Genomic DNA, 23268 nt, shown 5'->3' on the forward strand with positions numbered 1-23268 from the left:
TAAGTCAGGTCATAAAGACATCAGAGAAGCCGCTGTTCAAAGTGCTTTCACTATTTCCTGAGGCAATGTGGAACCAAATGTACACAGGGAGGCTTTGAAATAGTCCTGAGTGGTTTAGCCCCGAGATGGACAACTGGTATGTTATAACAATAAAAAGGCTTAGCATCTCCTTGTACTGGCTCAGCAAGATGGATTTGAGCAAGGGGTAGCCCCAGCCTGCATGACCCCTCGAGGTAAAACAGGTGATCATTTAAGGGGTATGACGTCAGGAGCTCCAGGTGTCCCAGACCCCAAGAAACGTCCACCAGGATGATGCCTCAGATTCCCCACCTAGAAGCTCAGATGTTGGATGTAAGTCAAACAGGGGCTTTGTCCCTATGAAAACACAGACTCCCTGGGAATGCTGAAACATGAAGCCCGATACTTCGACACTATAGCAAAGAATTTGGTAAACTCAGTCTCACTGCTAAAAACTGGGAAGAAACAGGGGAATCTGGGAACCCACTGGGCTGAGGAAGAAGAGCTCTTCCCTTGTGCTGTCTGCCTGCCTGCAAACCAAACCCACCTTCTGGAAAGGTCGGCCTGAAGAGGACAGTCCTGGGGGGCTCTTGGGTTCCTCTGTCTCACAGTTTGCTGTTCTGTGCACAGCAGAGAGGGGCCAGAGCACCTGGTAGCTTGGTGTTTACCTGTCAGTGACTTCTGTCAGTGAGCACAGCAGGTGCACCCTGCCTGTCCCTGGGCCTAGACCCTAAGCAATCCAGAATGGTTTGACTGTTTACTGAGATTTCTCACCCTGTCTCGAAGCGAAAGTTTAAACGCTAAATGGACCGGAAAAGGGCATAGGTAATTGATTCCGAAGGAGTTATTTTCCAAAAATGGATGCCCCGTTGTAACTCCCATGTGTTCCTTTCTTTGAGAGCTGTTTCTCATTCTGCCATAGAAAGGAGTTAACCATTCAGAGGCACTGGGTCCTGGAACACTGAGGCTGTCCCAGGGGATTTTCTCTATCTTGGAGCGTGGCCTGCCTGGGATAAAAATTCCAGGAGGATTCAGGACTTATATTAGAAGCTCGTCCTATAAAAAGACAATTGAGGCCTCTTAGGTCTGGTGTAGATGTGGTCTGAGCCCACAGCAGAACTGCCAACACCTGGAGGAGTCCTATGGCACCTCAGGCATTAGCAGGGGAGTATGTGAAGTCCCCTTCTTTGTCTTTGAGTCTCCCCGGCTTGATTGGTGTCAACGTGAGTGCTGCCTTGCAAATCCCTTAGTCCATGTCCCTCCCCCCACCCCCTTCCTGCTTTCCCACTGCTTCTCTTATTTTGCTTCTGGAAACTGAGTGAGTTCATTTTAAGAGTGTCAACCTGGAAGGTTAGAACTTCTCCCTCTAAAAGTTCCAGCTGGGATACCTGTGGGGTCAGTTTGACTCACGTATTTGTCCTACACAGTGTTTCATTTCTTAAAAGTTAGTCGCCAGTGTTTCAAAAAGGTGGTTCTTCACGTAAAAACTAGATTCCTGGCCTCTTTTGAAAATCTGATGAACCAACACGGGACTTGCATTTCTACTGAATGCTAAGGGACTCCAGTTTGCTGTAAGGAGGGGTTTAGTGAAGGACCTCCCCTCCCTGATGTCTTAAACTGGCCAGATTTGCATTTACATCAGGGCCTGGCCCCCTCGATGTGTGAGTTTGCCAACTCTGACCCATTGGGTGTGTGAAACTTCTCTGCCCTTTGGAGCTGGCTCAAGAGCTGGGCAGTAGTCTGTAAATATTTCCCTTGACTGATTTGCTTGTTGACAACATGTTCCGAGAAAGAGAAGATCCCTCAGACATACCTTGTTGTCAGAGAATTTGGTGTTTGTTTGGTACAGCTTCTGGAATACAAAAACAAAAACCAAAAACCAAAATACCATCATGAAAAACTTCTGATGTGAGTGAGAATGTGTTCAACTGACTGCTGTTATTCGTTTAACACAATGATACAGCAGAGGTAGAAATAATCAATAAAGAAAGGACACTTAATGAGATTTAGGAACATCCCAAAACATTGAAGCTCTCCTCAAGCATTTGATTATCTGGAGGCTTAATTATCTGTGTTTTCTACTTTAAATTAAAGAAAAGCCATAACTCAGAGTTACCAGCAGTTTAATGATAACACTCTTCAATTCAGGTTAATTAAAGCACAGCCGTAATTAGAGTGTAGGGTTGTATATCACCAGGCTGGCGCATAAGTATTTTCATTACAGTAAGAATTGGCTATTCAATTTCAAGATGACATGAAGGACGCCAAAATATATTTTCAGCTGGTTCATGTAGAAGAAAAATAGTTGGAGAATATTCTGGGTATAATAAAGCACTGATAAAATATACAGATTTTCAGAGCCGTCTCTGTAATTATGCACGGCATTAAAACAATATGCAGCCAATAACGTCTTGAAGCATGAAAAGAAATAAATTTGCTCTTCCCTTGGGCTGGCAGAGTGCCCCCTTGCAGGGTAGGATCACCACACCGAAAAGACTGGAGTTTTCTCAGAAGCTGGGAGAGTCATTCAGTGAAAAGCTAAGGGGGCAGGATTAACGGGTGAAATCTGAGGTCGTTTCCCAAGAGAACAGATGTGGGAGGAGGAGAGAGAGAAGGGGCAGGAGGCCCCCAAGTTGAGCTTTTTAAGAATTTCGAGCAGAGAGATGCTTTCTCCGGCTCAGGTAAGACTTGCGCCAGCTTCTCTGCACCAGCCTTTGGCCTTCACGTGTGTATCACCAGAAGACGGAGCTTTGTTCCAAAAGCAATAACTAATTTAGACAAAATACAGTATCATTTCTAAATATTTCACTTACATTTTCTCATTGAATCCTCACAACAATCCTGTGACGTTTATGTGAACATTACCATCCCTGGTTTATAAAGGATGACACCGAGACTCCGAGGACGTTGGTGTCCCCTTCCAAAGCCACCTAGCAGACAAGTTACAGGACCAGGATTTTGCTGCTGGGGCCTCATGCAATTGGGAGCAGCTTGGAGGATGTGGTAGATGAAGGCTGGCTAATTAAGATTCTCCTGGGGAGCTTATTAAACAGAGAGGATTCTAGGTTCCATCTCCAGATTTTAATATCTGGGGTAGATCCCCCAAATCTGCATTTTTTTTGTAGGTAAGTGGGGTGATTCTGATTCAGTCTGATGACTGGGGACCCCCCGGCAACCCCATTCTCCACACCACAGGCTGGAATAACTTCTTCTTCCAACTTCGGGCTCAGTCACTGGAATGTTTCTGATTTTCGCCAAATCATAGAATTGTAGGCGGGCCACATCTTACAAGCTAATGTTAGGATTTGGGCCTTTGTGGGCACTTCCTCTCCATTGCTCCTTGTTCACGAAGGGTATTCTGCAATCTCCATGGATATAGGAATGAGTCCGCGCTCTACCATGCCAGGCAAACTGCTGACTGCTCTCCTCACTCCCCACGCCTAATCCAAATCAGAATAGGAAAAAGACGTGGGGGTACTGAGCCCTTTAATGCTCTCAGTCAGGTTTCCACTGGGGATCATAAAAGCAATTTCAGGGCGGGGAGAACAGTTAAGCACCAAATGCAGAGAAGGGCAATTTAGGGTGCCACAGCCAGATGCCTCTTGGCCTTGATGGACACCGTGGTGGGTATGTCCTGGACCTTCCTCAGGATGCTCTTAGGGTGTTCCTTTTAAGGGCCAGCAACTCCTGAGCATTTCCCTTTGGTTTTGCCTAGCTGGCTTGCCCCTGGTCTGTGTGGCAGGAAGATCAAGGCAAAGGAGCTATGGGATCCGAAAGAGAGGGTGCCACCCATTGTTCTCTGAACACCAGGAAACCACCCGCTTCCTTTTCCCTCCCACTCCCCATCTTCCTCAGTAGGTGACTGTGGAAGGTGCAGATGGCTAGTGCCAGCCAAGCCTGCAGGAAGCCGGGGCTGGGATATGAGGCTATGCTTGCCACAAAGGGGTCCTATTTTTGAGTGGTTCAAATAGTAGGATGCTGTGTGATGTCAGGTAGTGTGAGCTGTGGAGTCGCAAGGGTCTGGGGTCAAACCCACTTGCTGGATATGTGATTTGGGACAAGATAGTGGATTTCTGCCTACCTCCTTCTTTTGATAGTTACCAGCTGCCTGACCTTGGGCTCAGTGCTCCCCCCAGTTTCCTCATCTCTAAAATCGGAATGATAGAACGTGTCTCTCAGTACCAGCTAATGTCCTTTTCCCCCTCTCCTGCCTATCCTCTTCCCACCACCCTTCTATTCTGCCCACTGAATATAATATAAACACCAAGAAAGAAAGAAATATATCATGACGTTTCCAGGTTTTATTTACTCTTACCTTTTAGAAAATTCTGCCATCGGTCACCAGCCAGTTAATCAGCTAGCTATTTAATGAGCTTGGGGTATTTGTGCCAGTGTGCCAGGCAAGGTGCAATTAGATTTGATCAAATATATGCTCATTAAAAGATTAATAGCAATACTTTCAAATGCCAAGGAAAAGATTCTGTTTCCCTGCAGCTGCTGCCTTCTGAGAGTTTGCAGTCTGGCGAAAGGAAATAATACCCATCCTCAGGGAGAGATGAGCGCCCATTGATGAGTGTTTGATGGATGCACACAGCCGGGGGACAGATGCGGAGAGCTCCCTGCAGGCTGGGGTGGCCAGGAGAGGCTTCCTGGAAGAGGTGACACTTGAGCTGTACCTTGTATGGAGGTTGGGTTCAGAGAAGGAATAAAGAGGGAAGAGGGAATTGTAAGTGTTAGGGAACCAGGAGGCTGGGAGCCACAGAGAACTCTCTAACACCCAGGTCTCTGAGATTTTCCAGCAAGAACAAGTTGATTTCCCCTTTAGATGGGAGAAGGAGAAAAATCAGAGTTCTTTTGACATGTGATGTTTTTAGCGGGAAACAGCGGTAGTGTTTTTATTATGAGAACTAGCAAATGAGAGGATGTACCCCCCTGCCTCCAGGTAGGAAAGTGAGGGCAGAGGAGGGAGGTGGGGAATGAGGAGAGGAGGAAGCCACAGGTTCACAGGTTTGGCTACTGCAAGAATGCCATGTGCCAGGTCCTGAATCTCATGGTGAGCAGATCAGTCAGTCAGTCATCACTTGCAAAATATAAACGCTTAATTGTATCAGGTTTTATAGCTCAGGGGGGATTAGGACAAAAGATGTATTTGAAATACTGCGTGTCTCTGTGTCCCCCTGCAGCTGTTATAATTCAGATTTGATGTGGAGTATTTAATGCCTAGGTAGCTTGAGGAACTCTGACCAGATCTTCCCTATGCTAAAGGAGAGGAGTTCTGCCCTCCAGCCCAAACGCAAGCCTGGACGCTTCTGTGCTGGTTTAGACAGTGCGGGGTCTTCAGGGCATGGTTCTCCTTCCCCTCATCCACCTGCATTTGGGGCCCTAACATTGAGAAAATCATGCTCTCGTCCTGTGTTGTTTGGCATGGACAGATCTTTCCAGGGAAGCCACTTGAGGAAACTTAAATTTAAGACTGCCTAGAGAAAGCTGGGTCTCTTGCCCAGTGAAAGCTACAGCTAGTTTAACTTGAGTTCTGTGAAATCAGTAGTTCTTAGAGGAAGGCATCCGAATTTGAACATGGAGCAGAAAGAAGTCAGCAGATTCTATTGTTATATGATAGATTTATTTAGCCAGGCTGCAGAAATGAACATTTTATGAGAATTTATGGAGAGGCTTGAGTCTCATCTTTAAAACATATTTTTCCTCAAAGAACTGGCCCTATTCATCCAATTATTTGGGGGTATTATAATTAGGACTGAGCATATATGAACACAGATAGGAATGCGTTTATGATTATTTCTATTACAGGGATTCAGAAGGTGACCGATAATCCTTCCACATGTGAATAAACCAGTGGCCATAAAATCTATTAAAACCCTTAATCGAAGGCTACAGAGGCAGTGGCGATTCTAGAATTCTCTACAGGAAGGGTCAGGGAGGCAGTCCAGTAGGAAATACTGGGGCTTGACTTGATGCTGGGTACACATAGCAAACACACAGTTTACATTTTATATTTCTGATTAATAATAATAGCAAGGCTTTCTAAAAAATGCATTTACTGACATTTTAGGCAAATGTTCATTGTCCATATGAAAGAATGTAATTATATTTAAATTCAAGTGTCTTAGGTGTGCTAGTGGAGATATTATGAGAGTGGGTGTGTTCAAAGTTGGGGGTGTTCTAAAGCCTTCCCACTCCACCTCTATGAAAGCTGCTGGGAAATCTGAACAACATTTTCATGGGCATTTTAAATCACTTCCATTTTCCTGGTGCTGAGTCTTACAAATCCCGCTGGTTCAAATTTTCTTTAACTAGATGTTTCCATTTTGAGAGCCTATCATTTTAAATCAAAGCTCCTAAATGTGAATCTTTTTTTCATTTTAGCCCCTAGATCCTAAAGATCTGGTTCCCCAATGCGCAGTATTTATATCCTCATCTACTCTGATTACATGTATCAGCCTGATATTCCCAGGGTCCCTCTGGACAACTGAAGAGGGACTGGCGCTTCCGGGAGGAGCTGGGTTTGGGGGGCACAGTGAAAGCTGCCTCTTCTGTCCTTGCCCCTTCACTCCTAGGTGAGTCATCTTTGGCAGCCCCAAACCACACCTTTGCATACCCTTCCTGAACACATTAGAAGGTGCAAACTCTACGACAGGTTTCTATGCTTAATTCACACCAGCAAGCAATCTTTCTAGTCAAGGGGGCTGATTTAATAGCAAGAACAATTTATTTCCCTCTGGGTAGGTAGAAACAGTTGGACTCTAATTCTTAAGAGCCTTTGTTCAGGAACATCTGGGTTGAAACTACTGTAGTTAACAGATGATGCTGGCAGTAAAGAAAAAAAGAAAAAGAGGGCTTTGTATAATGTCAAATTTGGTAGACCTCTACTTAATAATTATCAAGAAAGCAATCTAACTTTATTTTTTCCTTGAAAAAAGAAGTCATTTCTATTCCCCTGTAATTATTTTTGCAACAAGTGGCAACTTCCTGCATTGGACATACTGGGACATTTTATTTTAGAAATGAGGAATTAAATTCTTGCTAACTTATGGCTGATTTCATCCTGTTTATCACACTGTGGAAGCTACCTTGTTTCTCTCTTATACTCTACCTCATGCTAAGCCTCCTTTCTCTTTCCCAGCCCAGGTCTGTATATGTTTAAGCCGTAAGAATGACTTTAAGGATTGGATGAGCAAAACCCATTTTGCTTTACCAGAAAAATGGTGTAAATGATGCAAGTAAATATTTAATTTCAGGACATCAATTCTAAATAGTCCAAAGGCACATCCTTTGTAACAGGATCTGCAGAGGGTTCCAAGGAGAAATCGCTGTTTGTATCTTAGAATTGTACTTACCTCATGTCATAGCGGATTGAAGGCAAACATTAGATTCCCAGAGCATATCACTGCTATTATTTCCTTCTACGCCCTTCTTTTCCTATCTGTCTGCTTCTATCCACCAAGTTAAAAAGCATCTCGTTTCACGATGCTAGCTCACTTCCAAGCTTTCTCTGCCTAAACTAGACTTTCCTAGTTTACCACTTTATCTGTTGTGGATAATTCTAGCAAGTCATGAGAGTCTGCTCCCCATTCTTTCATCCATTTACTTAATCAGCATTTACTGAAAGCTTACTCTTTGCATTTTGCAAACTACCAGCGAGACAAGCATACATCTTGCCCTGAAGAAGCTCAGTGTAGAGGGCAGAGAGGCAAGTAAACAAGTAATTACCACACCCCACCGTACCCACTCCCTGTCTACTCACCTTGATCTGCCCTTCCCCCCAGAACCACAACAGAGGCTGTACCTCAGCGGCAGCCTTAAGCCCAGTACCCTGACCTTCGCCAATTCTCTGTGGCAGGAACTCACGAAAACCTGTGATTTTAAACAGGGAGAGACGTAGTTCTGTTTCCGGTGTAAATTGTAAATTACTCAAGATTTGTACTTTGCAGACATCCAGAGGATACTCAACTAGAGTAGGGAGTAATAGCTTAGATGCCCGTAGGGGGCAGGCAGTTAGCAACAAAGAATTAGAATGAGGAGGTCCGAGGCAATAGGGGGTGGTGGAGACTGTGGCACATTGGAGAGCACATGTCCCATCCAGAGGGGTAAGTGCTCTGAAGTTCGCAGTCCCTTTTAGCCATATGGAATGTGGCTCCAGTATGGCCATATCTGATTTATCAAGGAAAACTGAAAAGCTCGCTTTTATATGAAATCACCTGTTGGTATCTAATTCTAGATTTTATTTTTTTCCCCTTAAATGCTGTACTGACCAAACAGAACATGTCTGCATGTTGGGTTTCTGGCAACCACTTCATTTCCTTTGCTTTTATGAGAAGCATCTGTGTAGCATACTGCCTTGAGACTTGATTTCCACTTTTGACATTTCTACATGAAAATTGTTTAACCTTGAACAAGTTGTTTGATTTCCACTTTTGGCTTTTCTCCATAAAGGCCATTTAACCTTGAACAAGTCGCTTTTCCTTCTTCGGACCTCAGTTTGTTATCTGTACGAGAAGGGCAGGACCAGCCAATCTTGAAGTGCCTGAGTCTGAAAATCTATGGTTGTGGCACTGTTTGCATGTACAGGCATACCTCTTTTTATTACACTTGGCTTTATTGCACTTTGCAGATACTGTATTTTTTTTTTTTTTTTTTTGCAAATTGAAGGTTTGTGGCAACCCTGTTCAAGCAAGACTATCAGTGCCATTTTTCCAACAGTATTTGCTCACTTCATGTCTCTGTGTCACGTTTTGGTAATTCTCACAATATTTCAAACTTTTTCATTATTACTATATTTGTTATGGTGATCTGTGATCAGTGATCTTTGATGTTACTATTGTAATTGTTTTGGTTTTTTTTTTAGCAATAGAGTATTTTTTAATTAAGGTGTGTTCACTGATTTTTTAGACATAATGCTATTGCACACTAATAGACTATAGTGTAAACATAACTTTTATATGCACTGGGAAACCAAAAAATTCACCTTACTTGCTTTATTGTGATAATTGCTTTATTGTGGTGGCCTGGACCGAACCTACAATATCTCCAAGGTCTGCCTGTGATCACTTTGTTTACATCACTCTGTCCCTCTCTTCTTAGTCCCTTTGGCCAGTGAACAAAGGCTTGTTTTAGGTCAGAGCGTTCTTAAAAAGAGGCTTTCTATAAGGCCACGTAGAATCACTTTAGATATTGATTTGAAAGTTACAAAAGAGGACTCAGATGGCTGGTCCCCCTGTGCTAGGTAAGGAATATGCCCAAGGCCATGTAGATTTTATTGACTTTTCTGAGTTAGGAAGCTCCTTTCTTTTTATATCTAAGTGGTAAATGATATCGTAGTAGCTAGGAAGACATAATCTACCATTACTATGAACTGTTTCTTCCCTTCTCACCAATAGGGTCAGGTCATTAAAGCAATTAAGATCCTTGATCCCATGAACCACCAGAATCCCAAATCGGAGTGGCCATTGCTCATAGGATTTCAGCAAATCAGCACCTTCATGATCTATGCTAAGTTAAGATCAGCCTTCTCCTTGAGTTTGGCACTTAGTTGTTATTTACATTAGAAAGTGGTTACTTAATCTGGTAATTTGTTTCAACAAATATTGCATAAGCCACCTGATATTTTAAACAATTTAAGCTCCAGAGGTTAACAACAGCCCCGTAAAGGGTAAAGGGTATGTGGTAGAGGTGCTCTATGGAACATAAATTAAGAAGAGCATTTTTCCAGCTGTAGTTGGGTATGTGGGTTGGTGTTTCAGCAAACTGCATAATCAGCACAAAACCCAGGTCATTAGAGTCTGCTGGCAGGAATCAGAAAATCTGCAAATCACTGGGAGAGCCCAAATACGCCTGGATGGAAGTGGTCCTTTGAAATCTGACTGTCTATTTACAGCAATACAGGGGATCATGACCTCCCAGGCAGGAATGAGCGACTGGTCTTATTCCCACTGCAGAGCTTGAGGCCTTCACCAGCACCTTACCTGCAAGCAACACATACACGGGTCCAGCGCATCTGATTGTGTCACTTTTCTATTTAGAAGCAACCCAGAGCCTCCCATTCCACTTAGAATAAGCTGCAGATTCCTTGCTGTGGCCGGCAAAGTCTTCATGATCTTGTTCCCACCTAGTTCCCTGACCTAATCACTGTCACTCTCGACTTTGCACACTCAGCTGCAGCCTCTCTGGCCTTAATGCTGGTCCTCAAACACCCCGACTTCCTTCCTACCTCAGGGCCCTTGCACTTGCTGTTTCCACTCCCTAGAAAGCTCTTTGCCCAGATCCTCTCATTGCCGGCCTCTTCTCATCATGCTCCAGTGCTCTGTGCTTTTGTGTTACTTTTTCGGAAAGGTCTTCCTGGACCATCGCAGATAACACACGTTCCCAGTTACTCTTTATCCTCTTAGGTGTTTTATTTTCTGCACAGTACTTGTTCTCATCCGGAAATTTATTATGTATTCACTGGTATATTTGCTTATTGTCTGTCTCTCCGAATATAAAATAGGCTTCACTGGGACAAAGATATTGTATATCCTGCCAGGTACGAACTGGGGACTTTGGGCAAGTTACGTGGGCTCTCTGAGCCTTAGTTTCATCACCTGTAAAATAGAAATACCAATAGAAGTGTGAATAACTGGGGTCGTATCTCCGTCTTAGGGATATTGTGGGGATGAAATGAGAACAGCAAGGCCCTGACCTGTGACCCAGCACCTCCTCCCCCTTACAATGCTGGGGCTGAATAACCATCAATTCATTTCTCAATCTATCAGCCAACCAATGTTTTACTATCCCAAAGTCCTTAAAACATAAGCAATAATGCCCATTTTAGAAACTTGTGATATATAATGTATATAATTCTTTTTCTGTTTATGTGAACTTTTATTTCTATGAGTTTATAAATACATGTTTTCACCTAACTGTATCAGGTTATTTACATATTTGTACCTATATAATAATATTTGTTGATCTTATACCTTGAAATATTCTTTGAAAAGTCATTTTGAATGCTAATATTATATTGTACCCTACTTTATCTAACCATTGCCTTTTTATTGGACATTTAAGTTGCTTTCAGTTTTTTTACTCTGTATTAGTAGTACTTCCTTGAACACCTCTATGCATAAATACTTTACTGAACCTTTTTTTATTTTCTTAGAACCGAACCCCAGTAAGTAGAAATCATTCATTTCTTGAGTTTCTCTGTATCAGGGGTGCTATGTAGAGCACTATGGGGAATTCCAAACAAGTCCAAAGCTCTTGAAGTCGCACTGGTTGAGGAGATAAAGTTCAGACATGTGAAACAGTAGGAGGCAACCACAGCCAGTGTAAAATCAGCTAAGGGCTAAACGACGTGTTTGCAGACAAGGTGCTGGAGGAGTTCTGAGACAGAAAATCAGAGGGTGGCAGTAGCCCAAGAAGGCCTACATGGAAGGTTAGATTTGATGTGGGCCTGGAATTTGGGTTGGAAGGAGAGGAGAAGGCATTCCAGAGGTAGGAACCGCGTGAGTGAAGGCCTGGAGGCAGGGGCCAGCCAGCCTCTAAGCAGTCTGGGCTGCGGGCAAGAGCACCGGACAGATGCGGTGAGACAGCTTGGATGGAGCCAGGAGTAACAGTGCCGTCGTCATGTGCTGGGCACTTAACACGGAGGCTAAGGATTATTACCATCATTCCGAGCGCACAGGGGTCCGCTCAGAACAACAATATGAGCCATTTGTACAAAAGACCGAAATGGAATCCAGATAACAGGTCCAGCTGCTCCAAATACCTCCCTCCCCCTGCAGTTAACATTTTACTACCCAACCGAGTAACTAATGAATCTGGCCCAGCATAAATCCCCAGGCACAAAGCCCTGCTTCAGGTCTGTGTCTAGACATCCAGACCTGAGTGCAATTTGCACTTTGAGCATTCAGCACCTTATCACTTGTGAGAAATCAAGTTTAATGGGGAGGATGGGGAGATGTGGCTCACATCGCCCTCCCTCTGGCACAGTGACTGTAGAATGCGGGTCCCTTGGGTAATGACCGCATCAGGAGATGGAAAGGTCGTCACAGTGTTTGTTCTGTGGCTCTGGTCGTTCTGAAGCACTGACTGGGAGGTTTCTCCGTCTCATTGCAGGCTGTGTTTTGTGAAGCTCAAGCTTCTAATGATAGCCATTGAGTACAAGTCCGCCAACCGAGAGAGCCGGTAAGTTTGCCGTGACCCAGTGGCTGGCTGACGTTTATGATGGTAAGAGTGCAGACTGGGAACGTTCAGTCCACTTCTTTCTTACGCATTATTTATTTGTTTGGAACCCTAATGCAACACCTCTCTGACTCGAAGGCACATTTCAAGGTGTGTTCAGGCAGACACTGCCGCTTCTATCCCAGGCACGCCTGGCATCCCAAGCCCCACTGGGCACCCAAAGAGTATTTCTCCGGGGGAAAGGGATGAGGCATCCAGATCTCTAACCGATCATGCCAACTTACACTTTTCACCCTCTAAGTATAAAACCGGGGACAGACCCTGCGCTTAGACCCGTTTTTACTGCTGTGATCAAAAAGCAGGTGGACTCTGGCCTCCTTCATAGCAGGCATGGGGCAGAGTCGTGATGGGAGTTTCCAGCTCTCTTGATAGCCAAATTACAAGCAGCCTATTGTGTACCATATGTTTCTCTCCCGGTGCAACTGAAATCCATGTGGCATGAATATCAGCTTCATGGAAATTAGCCAGGAGAGCAGGGCTTGGAGGCAGAAGCCCTCTTTATTTATTTATTTTGCACTTAATTATGTGCAAATCAGACCGATGAGGGACTGGGTCTGGTCGAAATAGATAACACCCCAGTCAATATATGAGTTTGCGCTGAAAGAATTAATTAATTAATTAATTAATTAATTACTGCGTTGCATTAACAAGGAATTTTATTGGAGTACTGTATGCATTACAGACAGGAGAGAGATGATTTTTGCTCCCCAGTTCTTATCAATAGTTTTGGAAGAAAGAGCTCACTGAGAAATGCTCAGGCTTGTGTCCTCTGAAAGGACAACCATGCTTTTTTCCTAGCTGTGCTAAAAAGTCTTCCTTTAGGTGCCCAAGGGAAGGGTGCAGATACCCTCCGACATACGCCTTAATAACTGAGCAGAGTGCAGGACGAGACTAGAAGGTTCCTGCTATCATCATTTAAGGAGTTTTCATTATCTGGGTGAATGACTCAATAAAGCCCCAAATGTGCAGTCCGTGTCTCTATGACCAACAGAAAAAAAAACAAAACGAACACTGGATTTGTAAGCCAGTCAATCCAATGTTCTCTGTTACCTTACCCACCAGATCAGATTGCTCCCAAAGTCAATCTGATCACATGTTAAACTATTTTGAAAATCCAAATCAACCAAAAGGAAGACAAAATGGTAGATTTGGTGGCCACATGGTAGACCATGGTTGTAGCAGTTAACAACTATTTATGCAGATATACATCTTCCTTCTCTGTGCTGGCAAAGTGAAAAATATTATTTGCAAAAAACCCGAGTGTCCTTGGCGCTTTGCTGTTCAACAGATAAGGTGGATGTTTCTGGGATTGCGGCTTGCCCATGTTGTTGCCAGTACACACCTGTACCTGTGTAGGGGAAATGTGTATCCTGGGTTTCTGCAAATGATATTCTTCATGTTGCCAAGTCAGTAAATCTTTGTGTAATTCAGTGTTCTCTCTTTACCACTTCTGTGCATCTCTTAAAAAAAATAAAGTCACGATGCAGGTGATCCTGAATAGCGCTTCTCCACCATCCTGGAATAATTTCACGGCAGGCGACTGCACCCTGAACCTTGACCAGCCATCTTCCACCTGCCATCTTTTGGTCACAAGGAGGGAAAGAGAAAGGCTGTTAATGGTTCGGTGTGAATCCACTGTCACCATTCTAAGAAAAATAACTCAGAGCTTTCTCTGAAGACACAATCTCTTCTTTGATGGATGTTCCCATTAATTCACAAATCTGAGATGTTTTCAACAAAGCCAGATTTATACATACAGATAGTAGTTTTTTAGAATTTCCTTTTTCAGGAAAGGGAGAAAAGAACTTGTTTGGCTTGGTTTTGGCTTTCTGTGTGCAGCTACCAGCTTTAATCCTCAAACGTGGCTTGGTCTCAGTGTGGAGGCACATTGGTTCTTCTGGAAAAAGATGTGCTGGAGGGAATGTGGAACAGGCCTCCGAGAAAACACAGAACTTAAACACAATATCCACGTTAAAAAGAACTGAGTTTCTGACCTTCCTGACATAATAGTTTTGATTTTGTTTTTCATTTTAAAATGTCCCATTTCCCTTCCTCTCCCATTTCCTAAGTGATCGGGTGTGAAAATTCGGAGAACCCCGCTTCTCTTTTCCACGCCCACCCCGTGCCTCCGACCTGTGTGAACTGCCTCCTTTGTTGGTGTTATCCCATGATACTGTTTCCATGCTTTGTTGAAAAACCTTGTTTTCACACACATCCTTCAGATAATTTGAAACAAAGGTTTTATTCCTTCTATCCTTCTGGTGTCAGTCAATTTATTATCCAATTGTTTGATTTTCAATTCTTTTCTTGTCGTTTTGCAGAAGCCGAAAGCGGTATGCTCTCTTCGTTAACTTTCCTCCCAACTTCCACCCTCCGTCTTCACGTCTAACCACAGGACTAACCCTTTGCCAAGAATTCAGGAAGATAGAGATTATACATATATGTGTATATGTATATATAATCTCATTCCCTTGTCTAGTATATACATATATATGTATATATATGTATTTTTATATACAAACCTCTCTCCAACCAGAGTCCATAAAAATTGAAAGTAGCATATTGCTTTTCTTGTTTGATTTGTTGATTCTTTTGGATGACGCACTAACTTCTTTGCAGGAAACCTACACAAAAACAGAGGCCCAATCCTGTTTTCAGTCATGGCACCACCGATGGGAACAAATGCTATTAGAGTTGACAAAGGAGGATGCTTCTCTCCAGCCCTTGGTGTCTGTTTCTGTCCTGTCCTGATGTGTCTTGGTGCCATTTGTCTGCATACCACATCCACGTTCCCAGTGACCTCCTCTGCCCTGTGTCCGGTTTCCCGTTTGTAGAGCTGAATTTGTGTCCATTTATCCACAAAACAGAGACCAAGCCCTTACACTTAACTCTTTTTCCTTACGCTAATTTTGATGATAACATTTGGCATACTTTCTCTCTGGGCCAGTACTCAGTACAGACTTAGAACACTGCTACTAAATCTCCAGCTCATCACATTTGATTTACTGAATGAGTACTGTTTATTGAGATGAACTCATCATGGCTTTCTTTCTTCCCAGTGTGTTTGGGCATATTTCTTAATATGAAGTATCTCAGCTTTCACCATGTGACCTCACCCTGTTTTGCTGCTGTTTTACGTTGCACGAAGCATGACCAAATCCTCATCGATAGATTTTTTTTTTCAACTTTTTGGGTTAATATTTCCAGTGGCATTTTCTCGAAGACAGTACTGTTGAAAACATACTATTGAGATGCCTACTCGTTCATCTTCTCTAGAGTTGTTTTGCTCTGTGATTGTAATCACTGTCATGTGTTTGTGTTTGTAATTGTGTGTGTGTGTGTGTATTTGTCTGGAACTCTTTCCAAAGTCAGATTCTTCTGCGATTTTCTTGAGTAGAGGTGGCTTCCTGTCAGTTTGGTATTATTGATATGATCCAACTGCGAGAAGTTACTGCAACACTTTGCATCTTCAAAGGTCCACAGTGGTTGCACCTCTGCTGTTGGCTTTTGGCCTTTGAGTGCTTTTATCTTGTGGTGAAGGCATGTTGTGACGTAGGCATGACTTGTCCTGAAGCGTATCAGAAAGTGACACGGCTTGCTCCCAGAACCAAATATCCAGCATGGTCCTTCCCAAATGAACTCTCTTCCCCATCCCATATGGCTGCTCTTTTCCTTATGTGCAAAATAGATTTAAAAATGCCATTTCTAAAATTAACGAGATGGATTCAGGCTAAACAAGTCCTTGCCCCTGTCATTGGCAGACCACAGTGGCAGTCATTTGAGTGTGACCAACTGGGAGCAATCTTTATTATGCTGTCTCTGTGTCAGTGAATTGGGCTCAAGTATATTGAACCATGGACTACACACTGTGCTCTTACATATATTCTGTAAGAAAAGTGCGTGTGTCTAGTTGTGTGGGACTCCAGCAGAATATATTTTAAAGCATAGAAGTAATGAAAAGTGTCAGAAAGGCAATAAGATTTGAGATTTGGGGTTTCTGTAGGCTGTGCCGTAACACAGCCCATAAACTGCAGGGCAACAATTGGGTCAAACAAAGTCCCATGCAATAGCAATCATCTGTGACCTTGTGTGGTCAGAAAGGCCACTTCCCAGTGGCATGATTCATCTGGGCACAACATGAACTGAAGTTCTAGATGGTTCTTATCTTCTTGCTCTAGTTAATGAAGTCCCATTAGCTTGCTAGACACAGATATAATTACCATGTTCTCAAGTACAAACTATCTTTTCATGTGAGTGATATTTTTGTAATTGCTCAGGGAATGGTACGCTACACCTATCAAAATTGGGGGGCGGGGAGGAGAGAAATATGCACCTGTCATATTTATCCATAATGGATAAAAGTTTCCTTTAAAAAAATGTCTGTTTCAGTTGAATTACTGATCCTTGGTTGTCTCCAAAAACAGCAAACAAGTAAAGTTTATGATGACTGAAGAAGGGATAACTAGATGTTTCCCAGTTGTTATGCATGAGTGGTGGAGAAAGGGAATAAATCATTTTGCCCCAAATCTCCAACCTGACCAATGTTCAGCAAGAGATACACCATGAAATGAGTTGCAGCTTGAGAGCTGAAGCTCCCTTCCCGGAGGAACCCGACAGGGTGTTTCCCTGTTAGACTGAGCCCTGCTAGCAGTTTCATGTGAATGTATTTCATGTTTAGGAACTCATATTTCAGTTTCTAAGTGAGTGGTGTTTTCAATATTGAAATCAATTGTTCCAACTCCCCAAGTGACATGCCGTTTATATATCTGTATATTTACATATTTATACTTAATGCACCTGGGAGATTGTTAGCTCATTTGCCAACCCCTAGAAGAGGTGTGGTCACTCCTTTGATAGGCCCGACTGGTAAGAATTGCAGCTTGCTCTTTGAAAGAACAGCTGTGACTACCTTTCTCTTTATTAGAGAGGGAAAGAAGACACTTTTGGAACTGAGACCACTGCTTATGGTTTTCATTCGTTCAACAGATAGTTGAAATGTGCCTATTGCATGCAGGGCTCTAAGCTGGCTACTATGAGAAACTTGTTTACAAAAGTAAATAAAATAGGATTATGTTTTTCACTCTTTTACTTAACTATGGGTTCCCTACAGAAAATACATCTTTGCTTCATGGAGTGGATAAGGGGCCAAAGAATAAGTCTAGATACAGAACTAGTTTGAGAGCAAAGGAAAAAAAGAGAGAGAGAGAAGAATCCTTGGGGAAGGGACCACACCAGCCCTTTGCCTCCAGCTGTTACTGAATGTTTTCAGTTGAAATTAACAAGGTCATAAAAGAAAGAGGATAATTTATAGTTCCTTGAACTGAGAGAAAGTCCACCCCTGCCAAGAAGATGTCCCCATTGGAATTCTGCTAATTGATATATGGACTTTTTTCTTAGAGATTTTCTTGATTCTTCACATGACACATCTTGAAGTTTATCTCTGATAAGCTAGTGAATTAGACAAAATTGGAGCAAAAGCCTGATTTAAAGTGAGGCACAAGGAGGGAGACTTTTGGCAGCCGTAAGAGCCAAACAAACTTAACATTGGATAGTCTTTTGAGATCAAAGATCTTTGGCAAGATTTACATATTCACATTAGAAGGTCAATAACATATTCTAAGGGTAGCAGGCATTTGGCAGGAAAAAAAGTTACTTCTGTCTAGGATCCTTATCTTTTTATATTTTCAAAGAGAGGAGGATTTACTCTATTTAAACTTTCTAGATTTGGAATGTGGATAGAAGACTGAATGTCTAAAATATCAAAAAGAGTAACATATTCCCTCAGAGAGACTTTGAAACTTAGTACCCTTACACAGGAAGTATTATATGCAAAGGTCCCTTGCAATCAGGGGCACCTGCTTCTTTACCAAACCCTTAAATCTGTGAGTGGAATCCAGCACAGCGAGCTTCCTTAGGTATCTAGATGTCTTTCCTTCATTGTTCTCGAGAGCTGACCTCAGTCTTTCAATTCCTGCCCAGAAGGCTGCCTTAGCCTGATCTGTATACTGCAAATGATGCAGCCTCACATCATTACACAGAGATGATATAAAGCCTCTCCCCTCTGTCCAGAAGAGAACTAGAGGGCATCCTGGAATCCCACGGTCAGTGATGTCCTTGGAGGTGCTTTCGGTACCTGAACCATCAGCCATAAGCTTTAAAGAACAGAGAGACACTCCACTGTGCAACCAATAGGCAGTCCAGATGAGCCCATCTCCAGATGTGGCGTGGAGATAAAATGTTTCAGGTACTGCGGTCGATACAGAGGTCTTTCAATGCCACTGGGATGCCTCCTAGGTAGTTTATTAGCACCAAAGGCAAAACGAGAGCTGTGATGCTGTGAGAAATTATCTACCTCTCGTTTAGTTGTTGTAATTACCTGGCTTACTATTAATAGTGACCATGTATTAAGAACCTACTATGTGGCCCTCACTCTGCACATAGTATGTACTTTAATTCTCTTAGTGACACTTTAAGCTAGGGATTATTCACCCCATTTTACAGATGAGGATAGTGAGGTTTATCGGCAGGTACATGCCCAAGGCCAGGACCTGAGCTCGGCTGCCCGACACAGGCACCTGCTCCCTTAACGGCAGCGAAACTGAGATTTGAACACAAATCTGCTCTACATCAGTGCCCAAAGTCTTTCCCCTCCACCACACTAACTTGACTAAAACAAGGCTTGAAGGCTGTAATAAATTATCTCAACCTGCCATCTCCGGAATGACAGTCCCGAATTCTCACTGTATGCCAATTCTTATTCACTGTTGCTAAAGAACAAAGGAAATGAAAAGAAACTTTCCATTGATGGGAACCATGACACAATGGGCTTGATCACTGGAGTGCAATTAATGAAGCGTATGATGTAAAAAAGGGAAACAGGGTTCTGTGCGAGGCTTGTTTTGCGCATATATGTCACCAAGACATTGATGAGTGTCAAATTTCCTCTTTTGAATTGCATTGTTAAAATCATGATAGGATTTTTTTTCACTCAGAAGCTTTTTTTACACCCTTATATGAATACACATCAAAATGTAGGCTTATCCAACTTTAAGGAATTAGTTCCTTTAAACTCCAGAAGAACCCAGAACTTTCCATATATGTCCCTATATATTATTCTGGAGTGTATAGTTCTTCACCCTGTAACTTTTTATCTCATTATAGACAGGGTATTTTGATAAGTAGTCCTGTGTTCCATTCCATGGGGCCAGCTAAAGTGATAATTTTGGCATTTTGGGGGCATTTTTTTGCAATAATAAATAATAAAAATAATCACTAATATGCATTGAGCTTTCTGTGCGTCATCTCCCTTAATCCTCTGAAAAAAGACTGTGCTTATCTTCGTCTCCATCTCATAGGTGAGGCAATTGAGTTCTAGGAAGATTTAGTACCTTGCCCAAAGTCAGACAGCTACTGAATGGCAGGGCTGGAATTTGGACATAATTTCTGATTGCAGAACCAGGGCACAGAAGAACTGCCATGCAGGCAAGGGGGCAGGAGAGTGCAAAATCCAGCATCCTGCCTTTCTACAACATTCCACTTATTTGGATTTGAAAAAGGGATCCATCTAAACTGTGATAAACTCTGACCCTTTTCCTCCCATGATCCTGAAAAGTCAGAGGGCTCTTAAACCAAGGTGAAGGGCTGTAGTAGGGGTGATTGGGAGGTGCCTGTAATGGAGCTTGTGCCCCTCGCAAGCTGTGCTGTTGGCATGGCCTGCTGCTTCCTGACTGGCGAGGAATCTCACTGTTGTCTGTGGTTCTAGGGCAGAACACTCAAATCTTCATGGACTCTTGCTATTATTTAGTGTTAATCGCAACGACGTCACAGGATTGGTTTCCCCCTGTCAGGTCTTGTTATGGGTAATGATGGAACTTCTGGTGACCACAGGCATTTTGCAGTAATGATCTGCTGTGAGTTCTCCGAACAGAACAAAGGTCCATCTGGGTCCTTCCTGTCTCGCTACAGGCACATCACTCTGTTGGCCGCGGCACTTTCTGGGAATGGTTTTACCAGCAGTTAAAGATTACACGTTAAATGCCATTCTCTGTTTTGATTGTTTTAGACAGTCGAGGACTTCCTTTAGCCTGATTCCAAACATCTATTACCTTAAACACCAGCTTTTCAGATCAAAGAATACCTCTGTCGTGTCTAGTGCTGCATTTACAGTGCCTCAATTCCGTGTCCATGAAGCCCAAAGCCTCATCTCAGTCTCTGTGTCAGATAGCCCTGTATTCTGCTTTTGATCTGAAGACAATTAAACTTGTTTGTTTCATCCATTTATTAGATTAGGATACACTTATCTCTTCTGTCAGTCCAAACACAACTTGGTCAGCTAATCTATTTATACCACTTTGAAATAGGACAGGGTATATTTAGGTTCATACTTCCCCGCAGGGGAAGTTTTTTTGGGGATAATTTGCATTCGTTTTCTAATTACAGTTGGCCCCAATCAGGATATACTAGACACATACCTTAATCAAACACTCCCATACATCTTTGTAAACAGAAGACTGGAATCATTAAGTATTTCCAACTGCTGGCATTTTTCTTTCTCATTGTTAGGGTAGGTCCAATTCTTTCTACCCAGGCTGCACATGGAATCCACTTCCATGTCCTTATCAGTGTTATGCAGATGTTCTGTTTGCTTCTGCATTGGTTACAGGTGTCCCTTACCATTCCCTGCAGTAGTATGTGGTGTGCATATATGTATGTTTCTGTATGCATATAGGGGTCCCATTAATGCTCTGTCATCTAATGGAAAATTAGCGTAGCCATAGCTCTATTAGACCAATAACACTCAACATTGACCGTCAACAGCAATTTCCAAAAGGATATATTATTAGGAACTTTGCTTCAAATCAGAAGCCCATGGCAATCCCATTGTACAAACCTGGCCCTAAAACCTGGATTTGCTTTGATATCTGCAACTGGGAGTATGCCAGCCTGGGAACTGGGCAGCAGACCTTTATGATGGCGTTATCCAATTAAATGTGTGGGACAGTGGATGTCAGGCTGTAGACAAAATCTTTGGGGAAAGCATTAGACTAGTGGGCCCCCTATAAAGTTAACAGTACGGTGTAGCCTTCAAGGTTTCCTTCAGAACACGACCTCATAACTATGTCTTCTTTGTTTGTTTTTGTTCACTGAGCAGTATATTAATTAATCCTGGAAACCACCTTAAGATCCAAGAAGGTACTTTAGGATTTTTCATCGCAAGCGACGCCAAAGAAGTTAAAAGGTAAGGGTTTATTTTCACTTGCCTTCCTTTTTGGCTCAGACATATGTATCTCCATCCACTGAGATACGCTTTCAGTGTGTACCGGGCCCTAACCCCGAAGCCTCTTAACATGTCTGTGGGCATCAAATGGTGCCGAATCGTAGGAAAAAGAGACTGTGCTTTCAAATGCTTTCATGGATCCCTCTTCACACGATCAATTCCACACCTTTGAATTAGAATAATAACATCTTAGACCTAGGAGGCCCTAGATACCTGCTCTTTCATTTTCCAGGGGAGGAAAGTGAGTCCCAGGGAGCCTAAGTGATTGTTCAGGATCATCCTGATTCTTGATGACCCAGAACAACACAACATAGGCTAACCGGCCCCTTGTCTAGTGCTGTTTCCTTAATATTATCCAGACAGATTTACTCGAGAATTAACCATTTTCTACTTTAAGTGCCACATGGAATCTCAAAAGGTTTGGATTAATTTCAGATGAAATACTAAACCGGCTGTATTTTTATTGGTGGTCTTCTAGGTAAGTGGCTGAAGTTGTCAGGTTCACTTCTTAAGCCTCTATGGGTACGGCCCAGGATTTCACTGGCCTCAGTGTTTCATGACACTCTTATTAGTATCCTCAAACTTGTTTAAGCAGCCCAGGAAATCATAGGGTTTTTTGCAGAACACCATGGAGTTATTGTTATATTTGATTCTAGCCTGTGAACTAGGAAAAACTTACTAGTAGAAACTGTGACTCAGATGGTCAGACAGGTCACTCAGCTCAAAAACAATGTTGCATAAAATATTTTAAATGAATGATGAATTGTCAAGATCTATCATTTTTATATAAGCCTATTGTCTTCATTCAATGAGCTCCTCCTCAAAGCCAGGCCTGTGCTAGGTGATCTGTGTTCTTTAATGCTACTCCTCAAAATAACCTGGTGAGGTAGGTCTTCTAAAGCTCTTCAGGCTTTGGTTTCCTCATCTGTGAAATTGAGACAAGTGATTTGTTCAAGGCCATGCAGCACATAAGCAAGTGGCAGAGCCCAATTAGAACTGGTCTTTCCTTTTCTAAAACCCACATTTTCGACCACACTTAATAATACTAGCAAATTCTTATGCAGAGTTCAGTGTGCGCCTGCACTGTTTTAAGAACCAGGTACCAGGTGTTGATGAACTCATTTAATCCTCTCGACAAACTCAGACAGGTACCATTACTATTCCCATTTACATGCGAGGAAACTGAGGCGCAGGTTGGTTAACTAACTCGCCCAAAGCCACACTGCTAGTGTAAAGTCAGGATTTAAAACCAGGAAGTCCCGTTCCAGAGCTTATGTTCTTAATTATTTGCCAAGAGGTGAGCCTGCCACGCGGAGTACAGACCTATGAGATTTGATAACTGACACTTATTTTCTTCTTCTTCACCCACTCTTACAAACTAGCCATAGTAGTTATAAAAGCTTTTAGGAAAAAATGGGGTGCAGAAGCAAAAAAAATATCCTTGAGATTGAGGAATCTAATGATTTAAGTTTACTTCTGGAAATTGGGAAAGGATTGCCATTATTCAGGTGTGGAAGAGGAAAACCTCCTAGTCTAGTTCCTGGACCCTCACCTTTTCCAGGAGTACCCCTGAAACGGGGGTCACCTGAGAGAGGCAAGTGTGAGGGTAAATGAGACTGAAGCCCCTCCAGGTCTTCTGGGAGAGAAGGTTGTGCCCCCGTCCAAACTGCGAGGCACAAAAGCTGGAAACAGCAGCACAGCACCACGCATGGGGGCTGGGAGCACAGTGGCACCAT

The 23268-nt window shown here is 42.9% G+C and overlaps 1 protein-coding gene across 12 annotated transcripts in view; it reads left to right on the plus strand.

Annotated features, from left to right (window-relative positions):
• KCNMA1 (potassium calcium-activated channel subfamily M alpha 1) overlaps positions 1 to 23268 on the plus strand; it is a 751400-nt gene that overhangs the window by 581489 nt on the left and 146643 nt on the right. For all 12 annotated transcript variants that reach the window (XR_014253611.1, XM_082425676.1, XM_082425678.1 and 9 more), the window contains exons 16-17: positions 12130 to 12198; positions 21407 to 21493. Coding sequence is in view for 11 of the 12 variants with exons in the window: in XM_082425676.1 (XP_082281802.1) it covers positions 12130 to 12198; positions 21407 to 21493 (156 nt within the window). In the remaining variant the exon portion in view is untranslated. The remainder of the gene's footprint in view (positions 1 to 12129; positions 12199 to 21406; positions 21494 to 23268) is intronic.

This window comes from Balaenoptera physalus (genome assembly GCF_965194825.1).
Source record: "Balaenoptera physalus genome assembly, chromosome: 14".
NCBI classification, from domain to species: domain Eukaryota; kingdom Metazoa; phylum Chordata; class Mammalia; order Artiodactyla; family Balaenopteridae; genus Balaenoptera; species Balaenoptera physalus.